A 20,182-nucleotide genomic window follows, 5' to 3' on the forward strand; every position below is an offset into this window, starting at 1 on the left:
AAATAAACATTTGCACAGGTTTATAAATCGCCGTTTTGAAACGGCTCAGCCAATTTAAATTAACACCTATGTTCTTGTCGTAAATAAAGACCCACAAATTGGAATTTCTAAAAATATCCAACCACAAAAAGATGGACGTTTTAAAACAATTGATACCCCTATATCGGTCAATAAATAAACTAGAGGTCTTTTCAGGTAAACAGATCACTCGCCATCGCAGTTATACTGTACCATATTACCCTAAGGTAGAGTAAATAACTAAGGGTCAAAAAATAAACTAGAGGTCTTTTCAGGTAAACAGATCACTCGCCATCGCAGTTATACTGTACCATATTACTCTTCGTTTCAGAACAAATGGAGAAATAGTTCTCCGACAACTCTTTTTTACAACTGTATTAACAAAAAACGACTATCACATAGTCGAAATATGTCTCGTTTATTCTAAGCAATCCAGATATACCATCAAACATTATACCATCCCCGCACCAACTTGTAGTTTGTCTGAAAAACCCGAAAGTAATTCCGAAAACTACAAAACAAGAGACACTCGTTTAAGAAAACAGCCGACGAAAGATTACAGAGTCATTATACCACAGTCAAAAATTTCGGCTTCACGAAAAACACACGTCTAAAAACGTATATTAAAAGCACTACTGTAACGCAAAAATTGCTTTCTCGCTCTCTTTAGCCAAAAACATATTAGCATAACACATTAAATACCCCATTAAAAGAACTACACTGAAGTACAGTTCTCCAGTTCTCTTATAGGAGAGGGATAATTCGGATTATTTTGTCAACCTTCTCCTCTTAATACAATCAGTTTCACTGGGAAGAACAACAAAGTCAGTCTACAAAGCTAACAATGTACACGGACTATCTTTCCAACTGCTAAACCATCAGAATTACAAAAACCCCTCCATCAGGAAATGAAAACGAGGGAACTATCAGCCATTGCTCACCAAAATGAAAGAAAGCAAATTAACTAAAATTTAAGTTAACAACCGACGCACTGCTTGGTCTGGGCACAATTCCCCAATCTATTTAATTTAAGGAGATATGTTTCGGTAATTTTTTTTCTTCCCGAAGAATAGTCGTGATCAGGCTAAACTTCATCGTCTAAAATCACTTCACAGTCCACCTCGATTCCAACTTAGTTGTCTCTCTTCTCTCTTTTCTTCTTGAATAAAACTTCTAACTTCTCACTTCACTCTCTTAACTCCTCTTTTGCCTAAAAATTCTTTCACTCTATCCCACTTTTATCTTAGAAAAATTTCCAAACATTTAATCTTGAATAGAAAATTGAAATTTGTCTCTCTCTCTCTCTCTTAAATTAAGAAATGTCACACAGTACAGTTCTTCAACCAGCTCAAAGCAGCAGACAATCATCAGAACAAGTTCACCGCTGCAACAACTCAACAACCCAGCTTAGATCAGCTCACAATTCACTCCAATCTACAAAACTTCAGTAACACAGCTCTGAAAGTCCAATTGCTTCTCATACAACAGACAGATATGTAAATTACTTCACAACACAGACTTGAAGTATTGTTTCTTTGAAAACCTTTCGCTGACGCTTTTCGGTACATTCGAAATTTCAAGCAAAACATATCCCTTTCTAGGATATTTTTTATAATTTAGATCACATATTATATTCACACACATATTGTTAATGGGTCTTGTATATTCGAGACTTTAATAACGAACACATTGCTCTCTTCTATCTTCCTTTTTTTCACCACAAGCAACACCAAAAATATCTGAACTCTTCTATACAGATGTATTTTACACAATAAATCTAGACGCTATCCCAGCCTCCTATGAAATTTAAAAAACTAAAGAATTATTTAAGTTGGATGAATAATATCAACAACTCGCCAAACAACAACTCGCAACGCAAAATCGAAGATCCACATATTTTATATTCATTCGACAGAAAAGATTGTACAATAACAGAATTGTTAACAGTTTTCTCTATTGATCTTTCAGATCCCACCTATTAAAACAATTTCCTCCCACTAGAGTCACCCTTTGCGGCAATTCGAGTTGGTATACTTACTTTATATCTCCTAATAGTTGTTGTTCCGTCTTTTGATAGTTAAAAGATATTCTTTTGTTGTAATTTCCCTTTTTGGGCCAAAGACTCCGTCATGATTGCGTCCACTAATCAACAACCCAACACTAACCCACGAGCTTCCCCGTCTCAGAATCACCGATTTGCTCATACAGCGACGCTACCAAACAACCCACCCCCAAATTGTCATTGTTTAAACTCTTTAATAAAAAAATCACAAGCACAACAAACCGAAGAACATCCTTTTTCAGTCATTACTAATGCCAAATCTGCAGACCGACCTCGTTCTGCTGGACACTTCTACCACTTTAACCCTCAATCAGTAACCCCATATACACTTATCAAAGTCACGCACAAATAAACCCAGCGCAAACAACAACAACAAATAAACAATTGGAATTTATTGCCGTACTCAGACTTCATTTTTAAACGCAATTTCACAACAACAAACACCTCCTATACCTGCTCCGCCACGAGCACCACAAGAATTGATTAATAATTCAAACACTCCACAATTTTCAACTCAGCCAATAAATTTTGCAAACACAAACAAAACTAGTAGCTCAGAATTCCCACGGCCAATTCACACTGTTTCTAATATAAACGATACACCACAAGATATCAGTCTCATCTCTGTCACTTCTATTTCTGATCCACATAGCTCTCAATTTTATTTACCTACTGCATCACAAATTGCGAGTAACCCCTTTAATCCGCCCCAAGGACCGGTCACCGATATTAAACGTTTGCTTTCACAAGCTCACTGTAACCACTCATTTAATATAGTCCATTCATCTCCTTCTATTCAACGCTTACTACCACTTAGTTTTCAAAGGACACCACCAATAATCACTCTTAGCTCAAAATCACCCACACCAAATCCGAATCAACATTCTCATTATTGTATTGGGAAACAACCCGACACTACTCGAAATTATCCCACCCTACCATTAATACTTGATCTAAAATTTGCAGTTCCCCCATCAGCCCTTTTTTAAGATCAAAATAACGGGGAGCAATTAGATAATTGTGCGTAACAACGCATCTGTAAATCATACAAACTCACACCAGTACAAAAACAAACAGCACACGACTTACTTAAACAATATTTCTAAACAAATACTTACTCATTTTTGCGGTCAAATTCGTAGTTGAACAAGATAAATTAATTTTTCACACACAACCCGCTGCTTGATCTATTTTCCGGGTAAACACAAACCCATTGCCCTTTATTTTTCAGGAAATACACTATAAGTTTGGTAGATACACGAAGAACAGCGCGGGATATTTCGTCTTTTATAATCCTCACTCTGGACTTTCTTCCACATAACTATTACAAACTTAATCATAATTCTGATTAATTGAATCTTTTCATTGCCACTTCCCATAACATATCTAGTTAAAGTTGCTAGTCGCAATATTTCTACTCCTAAAAGGAATTTAGTACTTAATAGTAACGCACTATAATTGCTCCCCACAGCATAACACAAATGTAATGTATTATGAGCTCAATAAAGTTGACGAATGTAAGATCAAACCGGCAGACTTTCAAAGCCTCCCTGTCCAAGTCTCCATCGTTTCACAAATTCGAACACTTCAAGTACGCGCATAAGCCAAATATGCTAAACTCAGCAACAAAGAAAGCTTTTGCAACAAAATCTCACTTAAGAGAGGCTTCCGATTTGATCACGATAATTGGTATGTTAGCAATATGGAATTTACCACAGAAATTGATGTTCGTAGAGAACTTGCACGCGATGGTCTCATAAGTAGGAATCACTCTCATCCACAAATAATACAATTCTATGTACTTAATGATCCCCGATGGCCAGCGGATATTGGGGTCAGACAGGGCCGCTTTGAACTTGATCTATAGGGAGGATTTGGATTCAAACACGGCTTTATGGTTTATAATTCACTGGACCATGGATGGATTCCCAACGCAACAAATAATCTCTGGGCTAATTGTCCCGGGAAAGACCCAGAAAACGAAAATTATGTCATCCACACAATAGGATGGTCACTTCGATTAACTAACATTACCCTTAGTTTGACATCAAATCAGTTTTTTTGGAAAAACACGCATTAAATTTGATCTTGATAGAAACTATTGCCTTCCAAGCTATTAAGGCCACAGTTATTTGGAAACCTAATATTCATTGTCGTATTTTCGGCGTTGGTAGATCATACCCACGAATGATCAAATTCAAAAACGCTATTTTATTGAAACACTTGCAAATAATGAAACAATTATGAAACACTTGCAAATAATGAAACAAAAGGCCACCAACACAATGCACACATGTATAGTGGCCGCTTCTAATCTCACCTCTAAGATTAATCTGCACTTTATCGTTTCGAAGTACTCACAAAACCTATTCATAAATGCAACGAGGATCGCCACTATTACGCAACACAATATCAAGAAATTTTTATACAATATCACGAAGTGTTTAATTTTGTCACTGGAAAACACTCATCAGAAGTTAAGGATGCACACATAACCAAATAAAGCACCCTCAATTACAGCATACACTACAGTAAATATCCGTGACGGATATGTAATCCCACAAGAGTCACCAATCTATCGTAAATCTAAAAAATATGAACTCGTCCGCAGTCAAATTGGTTTGGCGTTGTACACACTAATGTATAAATCGACGTAAACTTGATTATATGACTAGAAGAGTATTATTTGAAATGGACCACACAAGTCTATCAATTTAGAAAAAACTATGCGATCTTAATTGTGACTTAAAACAAACCGCTTTTAATTTATCAACACAAAACTTTGTCGGATATGTTATCACAGGACAACAAATTACATTCGCTACACTTAAAAACTCTAATGTAATCTCACTATTTCAATGCAAAACAGTTGCCTCGCCCCTTCATGTTCATGGGAGTCAATGCTTTGAAAGAATCCCGATACCCTATATTCTATCAGAACAAACTACAATTCGTAGGTCAAGTTACACGGAAAACATTTCTTTGGTCTATTAAAGCACCATGTAAAATATGTAAAATTGATAATTTTGACCAGCAAATATCGCTTAACCCAGACGGCGATTAATGATACCGCTTATCGTTTTATCCAATTAAAGCGCAAAAACCTGTCAGAATTGTCCCGCCTGACGAAATCTAAAACCGCTTCACCCACGCGGATTCCTCTGCACAACAACATGGCATATATAGTCAAAGAGATGGAGAGATTCAATAGATAACATGAAATTCAACCAATTATTAGATGACGCTGCCAAAAAGAAAGAAGTAGCACAAGCTGTAAATTTTACAGATCTTGCAAAACAAGCACAATTACAAGCACAATTTTCACAATTACAAAGCCAATACAATAATTATTTTAATAAATTTTTTATTAACGGAAAAGAATTTACACTTCGCCGTCTCGATTAGCGCGATCTGATCAATGGCAATTATTTAAAAGAATCCCTTATCGGAATCTTTGAATACTTTTGGTACATATTAAAAAATTGCTACATATGGACTGTATTCAATTTTTTACACTGCGTATTTGGACTATTTGGTAGCGAATTTAATGCTTACAAGCTTAAATTACTCTTAGGCCCTTATTTGACATTAGCTAAGATCATCGTTTTTTGACTTTTTGGAGTATTTTCACAAACTATATTTCATGTCTTACAATCTTATTGTACGCAAAAAACAACCATCACCTTAGAAAAGACGACTGCACTCCGTCGATAGTAAAGCTCTGCTTAAGATGAATTCAATCTATTACACACATTTGAAAATTTCTATAAGGAATTCTTCCCAATACACAATAATTCTAGTGAACACAAAGCTCCTACTCTTCTCACATCTATTTATGAATGTTATGAACTCCCAGTAGAATCACACCCTAAACCCGACTTTCAATCACTACACTTACATTTTTTTCATCCTAATAAACGTAAGCGCTCACGTGCTCTCTCATGACTCTTTCATGGATGATCCTGAATACCAGAAAATTCCGGGAGCACTCATTTTTAGTTTACCTATTACTCGTGTTTAACGCTATTTTTTGTTTCATCGACACCACGGCTGTCACTTCTACAGCACAAGAAGGAGGTTCACTTATCCCCACAAATGTCAACCCTACGGCATACGACTTCATTATGCTGGATGTCGACGACATACTGCCTTCACCGCTTACACCCTTGGTACTGCCTCCTCCAGTCCCCGAACCTATATGCGAGATGCAAACATTGGCCCTCTTTAGGATGGCGCAGTCTTCCCACAGCAACAGTCTGTGGACTCAGCAACTCAAGCGCTGTTGAATCCAATGCCTTTACCCACCACTTCATCCTTCTCGTCAGGGGACTCCACCCCTACATTGAGAGTGACACGAGCCCATCCTCAGTACCTGTCGGACCCTCGAGCTCTTCACAAGAGCTTCTACTTCAAGGAGACCAGCCGGTGCCTCAGCCGCCATATTTCTTTCAATCAACAAAACAATCCCCATCTTCTGTGCCACAGCCACCAATCCAACCTCCGCCCAGCTCTTCCTGGGTTGATGTTGCCGCCGCGGAACAATCGGATCACTCTACACCCGAAATTTTAGTCCCAACTGCGCCTACTCTGGCAGAATACGTGGACAACGCGCATAATTACAACCGCTGCTGTATCTACCACCAGTGATGCCTACCCCTCTCACTCAACCTCCAAGCATCCCATCACACATATATGGGCCCACAATTAATTTCACCACTAAGACATCAACCGATTATCCCTCAACCTCCTCCGTACAATCAACAAACATCCACGGACAACTACCCGTGTACAGACCCCTCTCCAAAGAGACACCCCAGGGCCACGGCACATGAAATTTACCCACTCCACTCATTGCCCATCCAAGCCTCACACTCACCTACTCGGCATTCAGCTAGCCCATCACAGTGCCCACAGCCCTCCTCATCACGAGGTAGAGGCCGATGCAACCCTTTTGTCCCTACGTCAGGGATAGCTCACAGAGCACCTGGACCAAATTTCTTGTTCCATCAGTTCACAAATCCTCTAGGCTTCGACACGGTTCACGGTGTCCATGTCCTTGAGAGGATTCATTATATTTCAACGCCACCACACCATACGTTGAAACCAACAGCCAGCTCTTGCTCCTTGGGACAGCTGGAAAACGAAAATGTAGTAGAAGGACGGGATAAGAACCTCCCACCAGAGTGCCTCCACTTCCCGATCAATCCCCGCTTCACAGAGCGCTTTTGGCACCTTTCACAATAATTTTTTGCCCTTGCAAACCGGCAAAATAACTACTTAAAGATGTTTTTACAAAAAATGTTACCCTTTACCGTATCTAACAGAAATACGACCCCTTCTATCTCCAGTTTGATTTGACTCACAAGGTGAACAAGAGGACGATGCTCCACACAATACACAACTACCTCTTCCTACAACACCATTTTCACCGGACTAACCCTATAGTACACATGAACTCCCGCATCCAACATGCAAACACCTGTAGTTCATCACCCTATTACATGAACTACAGTTATGTAATCAACTTTACTTATTGCGAAGGAACACTCCGAAACTTCAACCCCATCAAGAACTACTTCTTGTTTTCGCCACTTTACGCGAAGATAAGTTGTCTGATCCTTGTCCCTAGTGAGTTGGACAATTGGAAGCCGTCACTAGAAGAAACACGAACCTTCAAGCATCTTCTCGCGTTTCAACCACACGGCAACGTCGATCTCTAGCCCCGCGCCCTTGCTGCTTGTTCAGCACGGGAACAAGAGTTCCTCGTCGAATTTTTCAGGGATAATGCTAATAGGGCCCCTGATTTTGAAGTCAAGTTTCGGACATAGGCCACAGACCTATCACACTGGGTTCACCGACTCATATAAAATTAAGACGCACTGTTCTCAAAACTCACTTCAAACTGATTCTCTTTCCTTTTGTTTCTATGTCTTCTTTTCTAGTTTATTAAATTTCAGTTTCTTTATTCTTTTCTCTTTTGCCACAATTGAAGATTAGAATCAAATATTTTCTCCAGTTGAAAGTTATTCAGCAAGCACTAAACTTCACTAATAGTTTAAGGCAAAAATTAACTCACACATTAACTAGAAGATTGAATTCCACCAGAAGTTAAGCTGGTAAATCCGACTGGTAAATCTCTGTACCAGGTGGAGATGAACAGAAATCTCCTTGTACAACCGGAAAGACTACAGATTACACGCGACCCTTCAACTGGGAACAAACTCTCACTACAAGACAGTGATGGACAGTTGTTACCCTATCAGGACTGACGTTACTGGCCAGAACACACTGAAACTGGCACCTATACTGACTCCTCATTTGAGGTGGACACCTCATTGACGAAAATAGTCAACACTTTACTGACAAGGACTCCAGACGACGGCACAAGTCACAACCTCACTTCAACAACAACAAGACTCTTCACTCCCTTCCACAACAATTACCACTCATCCAATGTATTTCTGCTACAACTCACAAATTCGAATTTAAAACTCTTAACCACGGACGGATGTAGCAGTTAAAATACTGGATGTACACCTTCAACCAATCAGCGACTGAGAGGACACTATTCTCTCTTATATAGCGCTAACTTCACTAAATGTAGTCAGACTAATAGAGTAACTGCACGATGTGTATATCTCTGACTCCGGTGTTAACCCTTTTATACATCGTTATAATTGAAGTAAATCTTCAGGGTTTTACTGAGTCGGTTAGTCTGAGATATACAGGTAAGCCTATTTCGCGCGCACAAATAAGTAGCCCTAACTCTTTATACCTTAAGGCTGTAAAAGGAGCCCACATCGGGTCTGCCTTAACTCAATTCCTTATATGTGAAATTAAGTATCAAGCTATGAGTAATCTCGAAGGTAAAGATGTATGTAAATATTTTTGATGCTGAGATTAAGATAAGATTTTAATTAAAACTAAAATTAAAAATTAGAACTATAATTTAATTTTAAATTTGTATCCAAAGAACGCATACATCGGATTTTAGTCATACGCAGACAGATGTTTAAGAAGTGTATATTAGTTTGACAATTTTAGTATTAAAACTAAACCTAAATTTTTTAAGAATTGTGTTAAATTAGGATCAAATGACAAAAAACAATCTTACGATGCCTCTCATGCTAAATTGAAAACAAAAAGCTGAAATGTCCCGACAAAAAATATGACACTGAAGACTAGATGAATTGTTTGAATGCTCTTGAAATATCCCAACACAAGTCGAGTCGTAAACAAAAATGCTAAAAATGCAGTCCGGAAAAACTCTGCAAAACCTGCCGTAGACAAAAAAATGATATTTAAAGCTCCAAAACATTTTGATCAAAAGAGAAGGCTTCAAACACCAGCACATTAAGCTAGAGGACTACTCCCAAGAACTCAACGAATAGCGTGACGAAATGAGGAGAACAATAATTACTTTGAACCACAAAAGCTCAAAAATTCTTGCGCAAAGCAAAAGAAAAACTATTCGCAAAGGATTCCAGGGCTTAAAATTTGAGAGACTGTCAATTTGACAAATTAGAAGTAAGCTACCACCTCAGCAAATAAGCGTTTGGCAAAATAATTAAACACACATAGCCGAAAAGTGTTAGAATTGATGCTGGATTAGGATTTAAAAGATCGTGTCAGCAGTTGTAGGCAAAAGTAACTTCCCCAGTGCTTCTGGAATTTTAATCGTGTAAGTTCTGATAAGTTCTTTACACAATAAAAAATGTGTATTAAGTTCTTTACACAATAAAAAGTTTACGTAGAGCTTAATTTTCATCGTGTCAGATATGATATGACATGTTTTAATGATTTCAATATTACCTTATAACGTAGTCAAGTTCTTATGAAAGTAAAAAAATAATTGGTCAACTAACCAATTTCGAAACAAAAAATGTTTGTTGAGTCTATTTTGACGGCAGAATAATTCTGAATCTTAACTAGGTACTATGGCTAAACTTAGCAATCGAAGATAGTTTCGGTCTTTGAAGAAAATTTTACTGCCTAGTTCGATAATTACTGCCTCAGAAAAAGCCTCTAATACTCCAATAACCTTTTTCACAATATCTTATAACTCTCAAAAGACACAATAAGATAGTTTGCTCTGACACATAATTGTTGCAAGCTGTAGCTTTTTGGCTACTGCTCGAAAGCAACTCTGAGTAGTCCTATATATATGAAACATGTCATTTTTAAAAAATTTTATCGTATAAAATCTGATAAAAATCTTATCAAAAAGATGAGTCATAGCTTTCCGAATGTCGATCTTACAAGATCTTATAAGGTTTTTATAAGATCTTACACGATAAACATTTTTTGCCAGGCGAAATTTTGATCTTGTAAGATCTCAGAAAAGTGAACTTTTATCGTGTAAGATCTTATCAGACCTGATAGAAAACTTTTATCGTGTAAGACCTGATATATTGTCTTTCAAAGTCTTAGTCAAGCGACGCATAATCTTATGAGTACCTATACGACAATTTTGTAAGAAATTTGTAAGATCTTACACGATGAAAATTCTTAAACGTCTGGGGTTGAAGATTAAAAAACTTTTCAAAAAAGAATTCAGTTTTTGGAAAACAAATGAACGTGTTTACAGTTCGAGCAATTAAAAATTTTTGTACAAACAGTCATGTCAAACAATCAAATTAATTGAGTCACAAAGAAATTTTTAGTACAATACAATTAAAGACATCCCATTTTCTTAATCAATATCAACCAACGCGTTTGAATGTTCAGCTTGTCGTACAAAGTCCTGCATTGATGAATTTGTACGAATTTGAACGGCGGATCATCTATTTATAACGGGATAAAGGCAAACGTTTGCAGACAAAATTTTTTAAAATTTACAAAATACCTACAACCATTACAGACATAAAATCTATGTCATAATATATATAATGATGCCGGTCCCAAGCTTTGATCGGATTATTAATGAGGAGGGCGACTCCATGGAAGAAATGATGCCTGCGCTTGGGCTGTGGGCGCACAAAAGGAAAAGATGTATGTTATTTAATAAATATGCGAATGTGCTTACGCGGGTAGTCTTCAATGCGCAAGTGAACAACAACAAGAACGCAGGAAGAGACTTCAGTGCAATTGTACTCCTCTCTAGTTGTTTTCACAATCTCAGTTGCGGCAGAGACAATCCAATCATGGATCTTCATCCTCTTTCTGAACTCAGACAATACTGAAATTAACCAGATGTAAAAAAGGAACAAAAGCTTATCAGAATTTAAAAAAATTAAGAAGAGTTTTCTTATGAACCATATATTTTGTAACTTTTTATGTTATTTGTACCATAATAATATATATTCCTTTAAGTTCTGATTTTCGTATTAATTTTTTTAAAAGGTGAAAAAAACGGTGTTATTGATGCTTTTGTTGTCTGACAGAATATTAAATCATTTGAACGTGAGTGCTTCTTATAAGTACACCTAATTTAAGTATGGCCTAAGCATTGAAATATTTGTAGAAGCATACTACAACGAAGAAAACTTTGCAAGATTTTTTGCAACCAAGCTGCGTTTGAGCAATTTTTGAACAAACCAGCGTTGATCAATGGAACCAGGTCGCAACTAAGGATAATCCAGCTCAAGCAACCAGCTTTTTAAAATTAACTTTACAGTAGCAAGCCTTTGAACCACTGACATCTGCATGACAGTCAATTGCTATTCAACTTTGCCACTATTCATTTATTTCAAAACGCCGGAGAGGTTAACCCCAAAATTCCCACCTTAGTAAAAATCGCTTGGGATTGGGATACCTAATATCTGCAAAACAGGAGACAAACTTAGTCTTTATTTGCAAAAGGGTTCTAAGGTTTCTGCGCAATTAAAATCCTTTCAAAATAATAACTAGGCAATAAAAGCCCTTTAATACTTTGTCACCTAGTTTGGGTATATCTTTCGCACTGTTTTTCGCTGTTAATGTTTCTATAATCCGCCTAATTTAAATAATTTATTGCGTCTTCTGTGCATGTAAAAGTGATTGGTGGCTTTATCAATTGAGCATGCAAAGTTGGTTTAGAGCTTAATAATATACAATAAAGAGCTTAAATTATGTACCAAAAATGTTGTAGGGGGTGGACGTGAGTTAGCAACAACGCCCGCACAATAAAGCAGCGAAACTCTGTCTAGGTGACGACCAAAATAAACCAGGCATGCTGCCAACAATTAAGATATGCGTTAAACCAGTCATAACAAAAAATTGTTGTTTTGTTAATCAGTATCGGACTCCTTCGAGAAGTCCTCAAGTTTTGGTTATTGCCATTTAGAATTGTTTTGCTGCGGAGGATCTGTTCTTTTTTCAATGCTCTATTGTTGATTTGACTATTTCATCAATAAAAATGTCATTTTTGTGGAACTTTTTATCCATGAAATAATTTTTATTCTTAGCAACTTCTTAACTCCTCCGGTTCGTCCATAATCCATAAGACTCAATAGAGGACATTTTCCATAAAAATTACAAACCAATTGGTTACCGTTCTTTGTGCCCAATTTATCTAATGAGTGGTTTGCAATTGAACTTGAATATTTTTTTATTAACTGAGTTGATTAAAAACTGTTTGCATGTTCTGGCAGACAAACACTAATAAAAACACAGAGAATTGATTGTTAAATTGATAGTCAAATCTGAATAAATTAATTTTTTTTGTGTATTTACGTCATTTATTGCGTTGTTTTTAAATGAATTGAGCAAGTGAAAACATTAAATTGGATTGATTGAACGTTTCTCAACTCTATTTACAGGTGTCTGTTGACTGGTGTCTGTTGGCAGGTGTCGGTTGACAGTTTGTTTCTTAATTGAAATAAACTTTTACTGAATTTGATTAATCTCAACTGAAATGAGCAATTCAATTGAAAAACATTCATTAGCTGATGAAAGCAAGAAACAAACAGTAGGTATTGAAAAAAGTTGGAAAACTATTTGGTTTTTACTGGAAAAACCCCTGCTTTTATTCTTAGATATTAATGACACGTTGACACTTCTGAATAATTTAATGATCGAATCCTCAACGTGCTAAGCGTGATGAAATTATTTCACAGGCGGCATAGGATGTTTATGAAATTGAACAATTTTTCGGAATCCAGTTCAACACATTGCTCTTTTAAAGTGACCAGAATGAAAACGCGAGTGTCCCAAAATAGAATGTGAGTGTCCAAAACGAAAAATTTGATATCATAAATGAGAATAAAATGTGAGTCACCATAACGAAAATGTGAGAATTTTAGCTTTAGAATTGTCAACGTGAGGTGTTGGACAAGAAAAGGAGTTCACAACTATTCACAAATATTCAATTCAGTAAAAAACAAAATTTGGCGATGTCAACAATAGTCAAAATTTTAGGTTTAACGCAATTATCTTTCTACAATTAACGCTCTAATTTTTCGAAAATCTAGAAAAGTGAAACTAAAATGAGATTTAAAGTACCGGTTTTGATTTCTATGGCAAGTTGTATGATATTTTTGTGTCTGCATTTTCTGAATTATCTATGTCTTTCTCTCTATTTGGAGGTGTGATTTGGGAGTGTGTAGCGATATTATTTCCACGCAGATTTTTGTCTCATTTCTGTATTGCTGTGTATTTCTCCACATACAAAACAAAAGCAGAAAAACATCTTTTCATAAGTTTATCTACGCTCTATATCGTAAACTGGTAAGCACTAATCACGTGTTTCATATTCCCAAACGCGAGTGATGACTTTAGGCACAATTGCGGATCTTAAACAAGTTAGCTCCGGTTATAAGTACATTCAGTGCTTAATAGAGTTACGCTCAGTGCGATATTTTGATACCTATATCGTGCTAGAAGATTTTACATAGCGTACGGAAAATAGGATACAAAAACTGTATCTCATTTGGACAGTTTGGCAAACACAGTTTTTGTGATCCCCTATATTTTTCGTGAATTTGCTGTTGTTTCTATTTTTCTTAATGTTTGTTATATTTTCAATGCAATAAAATTGGAAAAAAAATGAATAATAGAAGAAAAAGAACAAACAAGTGATACACAGATCGGGAAGATTTGTCCTTGACAATTTGGCTAGACCTCTGCTGCGTTATATTTTTTATATAACAATACCGTATGAACTTAAATCAGATCGACTCATTATTGCGTGACATAGGTTTTGAATTTGATCACGATTTTGGGCTTTTAGTGCTGAAATCGCGATTTTTACCACTAAACTGGTAAAGAAAGTAATTCAGTGCTATCAACGGAAAGCGCTGAAAGCAAAATATCACTGCCAAAAAGTGCAAATCTAATTGCAAATGTTTCAGAAAAAATTTTCCGTAAAATTCATTACTTTTTAAATGAATTTTTGTTTTAGACAACTTTTGACGAGGTATGTTTCACCATATCACTTTCTGCTTAAAAACTTGAGCCCTGTTTAAGGTCCTTGTTTGAAACTCTTTGTGATGAAAGTAAAAATAGCGACTTCAGCACTAAAAGCCCAAAATCGTGATCAAATTCAAAACCTATGTCACGCAATAATGAGTCGATCTGATTTAAGTTCATACGGTATTGTTATATTAGAAACATAACGCAGCAGAGGTCTAGCCAAATTGTCAAGGACAAATCTTCCCGATCTGTGTATCACTTGTTTGTTCTTTTTCTTCTATTATTCATTTTTTTTCCAATTTTATTGCATTGAAAATATAACACAATGATTCAAATTAATATGATCACAACCAAACAACTTAGCATTTACTTAATATATGTTATTGGAGCTATCTTGATTCTTTTCAAAATAACAAAACTGTATTTTTGGTACGTTTTTGAACAAGAACAACTTTCTGGAAAAATACGGATAAACGTTGCTTTTTATGCAAATTGCTCAAATATGAGTTCAGAAAATGTCTATACTGTATTTAATATCTATTATGTCTCAAATGTTTATACTGAATATGTCTATTATGTATATAATTGTCTTATAATGTACCAATTTTCATGCAAATTTCCCAGAATTTCCGGTGATTTGAGTCCACAAATTTTGTAATTGATTCTTACTTAGTACATTAAAATAAGCCGAAATGTGCTGAAATAAAATAAGTGAACAGAATCAACACAACTGACTAAAAATATTTTTGCTATAATTTCAGAAAATCTCTTGAAACAATCTGCATCGGTGGCAAAATGCCATTGAATTTTAGATTTTAAATCGAACTGAATTTCGGTCTTGCGAATTTGTTCATTAGTGATAGTTTCATATCAATTCACTCTGCCCACTAAGGTATAGCCATGGATTAACCCAACGAGGTATAACCAAACGCGCTAAATAACGTGAGTAAATCTTAAACAGACAAATTGGGTATTATTTCCATGGGGGTCTTTTCCTTGAGAGATTGTTTCCTATCTAAAATCAAGTAGGAGTTTTTTCTGTCGGGCTTTTTCGTAACCGGCATAGGCTAATGATTAAATGATGCCGAGAACAAAGGAAGCTACAAAAAACGTTCATTAAAGTTAATTGCTTCATTGGAAAGGAAAATTTATTTCACGTACCTTTTCAAAAACACCTGTTGTTCGTATAATCGACTGCAAATATAAACATGCATCCATGAGATTTTTCAGGAAAATTTCTTTTACTGAATTAATAGAAAATCGAGAAAAATGTCCAAAAGAAGAAAAAAGTACAGAAATTTAAAGACTAGTTTGAACAATGGCCCAGCACAAAAACTCAACCAAAAAACTGCAAGCGCTTAAGCATAGTGACAATTTCCTAAGGTACACCAGACAATTTTTTTTTCAAAATTCATTTTCTTAGAAAGTGAATTGTTCAAAAACTATCATTTTTTATTATTATACATTTTTGCAAGCGCATTATGCATTCCTACAAGTGATTTTTTTCTTCGGAATTTTGTTTTGAAATATTAGTTAGCGTTAATAGATTAAAAAATGGGCGGATATTTTGTAAACAAGCTTTTCAATCCTGAAAGTTATTTCTGTCGAATCTATACAACTTTTACTACCCCAGGCTCACGTACTATTATGACATATTAACATGCTGCATAACAACACATCAATTGTAATCGGGGCATCAAAACACTTGGGGCCGGAACGGAATCGATTCAAATTTTTGTTTGTTCAAAAAAGGTCAATATGTGAAAAAGAACGCGCACCTTGGGGGCGTAACATTAATTTGCTTTCTAAGTTAAGGGGCGCAAAATAAATCCCAAAAGGCCAAAATGCTTGTTTTCTTTCAGAAAAGGGAAGAAACGCTTTGACTGTGTTTCTATACAAGGCATCAAAAAAGTTATATTATAAGTTACAATTACTGATCAGTCACTTTATCGAAATATAATTTTACGTTTTTTCTTTAAGAAACTGAAAGGTCACAAACTTGAGCACTGAGTTCCATTTTTTATTGTTCCAACAATTTTTCAGAATGTGGGAATATATATGCGAGGCTGGTTATTTTCACCTCAGTCAAATTTTCAATTTTTCTTTACGCATCGCAGCGATAGAAAGGAAACGAAAATTTTTAGCCCTTAAAGGGAGATTTTTATATCTTTAGATTTCTATCAAAAAATTATCCCGGGTTAACACCGCCCTCATTTCTTCCATGTTTTCCTTCCAATTTTTCTTTCCTCTAATTTTTCCTTTCTTCCTATTTTTCTCTCCTATTTTTCAATTTTTTCAAGGGAGGGGCGTATTGAAATATTTATTCGGATTAGCAAATTGAATAGGCTGTAAAAAATTTTGAGCATGCTCTGATGTTGAAAAATTTATTACAAGTAACCCGAGTTTTATAGTTTTGACGTTTTGCAGCTATTTTGTTAATTTTTAAAATAATTTAGCAATTTTAGCATCGTTTTATTTTATCGGATCCAGTTGAAATTGCGACAACGCGTTTGGCTCAAAGTTTTCCTGGGTGACCAGATGATTAACTTTTTGTGGTTCAGGACAGTGTTTTTGTTTGCAAAAAACGGAAATTGAATAATCTTGTAAATGTTTTTGAATATTTCTTGCAAATTTTCAGTTCTTTCAAAAAAAATTTTTACCTGACATGGTTCTCCATCTGTTGTGTGTCTAATTTGACGGATTCAATTGCAAACAAAAAAAATGTTAGCTGTATTTGTAACATCTAATCAATTAATTAATTGATTTTTTATAATTATTGGGATCAGTTGGTTCTTTTTGCTAATATCTTTGCTTTTGTTGTCTCATTTTTTCAAGTATTAATTCTGATTATTAAGTGCTATTGTTCGAACCATTCTCTTTTTCTACCGAAAACACTTTTTGAGAAGTCAAAGATTGCAGGCATTTTAGAGCTCTCGAAATTGATAAAGTCAACTTTGAAAATGTAAAACCAAAACTAGAAAAAAGTATTTGTTTCTATACTCTAGAGTGTTCTGCAAGCACTTCTTCGGAAAACACCAATTCAGTTTTTATTAAATGCCTGGAGACGTAAAATAAAACGGGTTCATGAAATAGGCATCAAATCAACCAAATCTACAATTGAAAAATAAAACTGAAAATTCGTTGTTATATTTTTCATATCCTCCTTTTATGTTGTCGGAGCCTATCAGTGGAAATAGTCTACTCTAGTATAATGCAACACAATATCTTTGAGAATTAGTTAGTTTATGAATTGCCAGATTGAAAAAGTTAAATGAATTTTTCATAAATTGTTCTGAAAATTAAAAGAAAATCGATTTTCATTTCTGTCTATCAAAACTTTGCTTTGTCGAACTGATCTTTACAAATTGTTGAGCGTTTTTGTAATAAAAAAGTGATCTTGAAATTCCTTATGAAAGAAACAAAGATTTGTTTGAAAGAATAATGTATTTATTCATTTCCTACTTATTTAAAAATACTCCTGCTTAAGAGATTGAGAGGGCAGAGTTTTAAATTTAATGTTAACCAAGGTGTACATGAACTCTTTACTAGGAATTTTTAAAGACAGTTTCTAACGTTCCTCTAAAATTTGTATAAATTCATGGGAGAGTGCAAAAGGCTGTCAGAAATGGAAGTAAAGTAGAATTTATTTTTTATTATTTGTCACAAAACACGGCTTTAAATGTGTTCAAAATCAAATTTATGATTATTAATTCTTGCTGGTAACACACCTGCGAGATATTGAAAATCTATTAGGCCGATCATGCTCGTAAAACAACAAATAAGAAAAAAAATTTCAAAAAATTTTTTGGTCAACTTTACATTTACCAAAAAAATTGCTTCAGGAATTTCATAAATCGTTTTTCAGAAAAAAGTGGTTCAAGGATTAACTGAATTGTAACAAACATTGAGTAAAGATGCCAAATATAAAATTTTAAAAACGTTTTTTTTTGTTGTTGATGTTTGTAATTGAGTGTTTTTAATTGAGTATTTGGGAGCGGGCACCTGTGCTGATGTATGTATGTGTGTGCATGTAAAATGTGTGGAAGAGATGTGAAAGAGCACGAGAAAGGGTTAGAAAGTCAATGTGCTAGGGTTAGTTCTTTTAAAGTTTTAGTTGCGCCCAAAAATTGAGAACGCCCAATAATTGAGCTGTCTGATTTTAAATTTCGATAACAACTCATTTGTCAGGTTTAAAAATTTTATTGACACCTTATGATCATCAAATGTCCAGATTGACAAATTATTTCCAAGAAACTATTTTCAAATTTAGTGTCAACTTGACAATTGCTGATGCCTTTGCCTCACAAGTCACTGCCTAATCTTCCAGAAAAAACAAATCAGACTTGAATGAACGGAAAGAAAACTTGAGTAAGCAGCGGATGCCAAAAACAAAATCTTAAGTATGATTTCTGGTGTCGGTGTTTGTTTTGTATGTTTGTGTCTGTGTGTGTGTGGGCTTCTGTGGGTGTATTTTTAAATTTGCATGTGTGTAAAATGTGTGATATGTGTGTAGGAGACCGAGAGTTATTATGGGAGTGAACTGTGAATGGGTTGGTTCCTTTTATATGGAGGCGGAATGTGAAAACCGATAGAATTCAAGGCAAAATTAGAAAACATTACTTTGTATTTGCGACGAACTTCGGCTTTCACTAAGTTCAAAACCGAAATTGCGAATTTTTAGATCTGGCTGATGACTGATTTATGAGATTTTTTTTAAAAGAAACAGATCATCCTATTATGTTCATGAAATATCGAAGTTGACAGGAACTTGCATTCACCAATACAAATGTGTCAAAAAGTCTACAGGTAGTTTTTCGTGAAAAAACAAAGAAGACCTAATTGAACAGTGGCGAACCTTTAGTATCGATCAATTGACAAAAAAATTGTAAAAATGTTTTGTTTTCGGCGTTATTCTTTGTATTTGTATGTTGGTGTTTTTTGTGTATATGTGTGTTATGTTTGTGTGCGTGTGTGTGTGTTTGTTTGTTTGTTTGTTTGTTTTTTCGGTGTCTGTGTCTTTCCAATTGTACTACACTTATCTTTCGTGAATGGGTTAGAGGATTTTTGTTTCTGTCTGCGAAAAAAGACAGCATATTTTTTTGTTTCAATTAGTACAGGTAAATTTCTCCATATAGGTTGCTGTAGGATAGTTCCTGCTTCTTGGCACAACTCAAAAGTTTTAGTTGTTACCTTGAGAGTTATGTTGGAACATTATGTGCTACACACATTCTCTCACGAGCCGTCTTGTTTGTATTTATAATTGTTTATAATAGTTCATAACCGATTCTTCGTTTTTGGCCCGGAACATCAAATTTGGTTGCGTCGCATAGAATACGATTCTTCGAAGGGGAGAGAAAAAGACTGGATAGACTTACTTTCGATAAGCCATGGAAGAAATTGAGGAAAAGAATTCAGCTGTACTCGCTTTCCTGTCAGATCAGATGGATATTTTCCATACAATGAGATCCCTTTCTCCCACAACTCCTCTCGTGTAAAATACAACGTGTCTCTCTTTTCTGCTGTCAAGTTACAACCTAGATTAGGAAATAAAAAGTTTTAAACTTATTTGCTCCAACGTTTAATTTGACTGCCCAGAAAAGTTGTCAAGACAAAATACCCAATGGCAATACACTCAATGTGATAAAATACCCAAATTATACCAAGAATTTTATCCTTAAGTTAGAATTACCAGAACAATTGTTTTTTCATGAAATTAAGCTAGCGCATTTGGCTGTGCCTCAGCGGCCCGTGGGAGTTCACCTGAAACTATGA

At 35.3% G+C, this 20,182-nt stretch overlaps 1 protein-coding gene across 7 annotated transcripts in view; it reads right to left on the reverse strand.

The window, feature by feature from the left end:
• LOC142347616 (uncharacterized) overlaps positions 1 to 20,182 on the reverse strand; it is a 236,395-nt gene that overhangs the window by 110,832 nt on the left and 105,381 nt on the right. For all 7 annotated transcript variants that reach the window (XM_075398950.1, XM_075398949.1, XM_075398947.1 and 4 more), the window contains 2 exons: positions 19,786 to 19,944; positions 11,106 to 11,258 (listed from right to left, as the gene is read on the reverse strand). In XM_075398950.1, coding sequence (XP_075255065.1) covers positions 11,106 to 11,258; positions 19,786 to 19,944 — 312 coding nt within the window. The remainder of the gene's footprint in view (positions 1 to 11,105; positions 11,259 to 19,785; positions 19,945 to 20,182) is intronic.

Source organism: Convolutriloba macropyga, chromosome 1 (genome assembly GCF_964194025.1).
Source record: "Convolutriloba macropyga chromosome 1, txConMacr16.3, whole genome shotgun sequence".
Taxonomy (NCBI): domain Eukaryota; kingdom Metazoa; phylum Xenacoelomorpha; order Acoela; family Convolutidae; genus Convolutriloba; species Convolutriloba macropyga.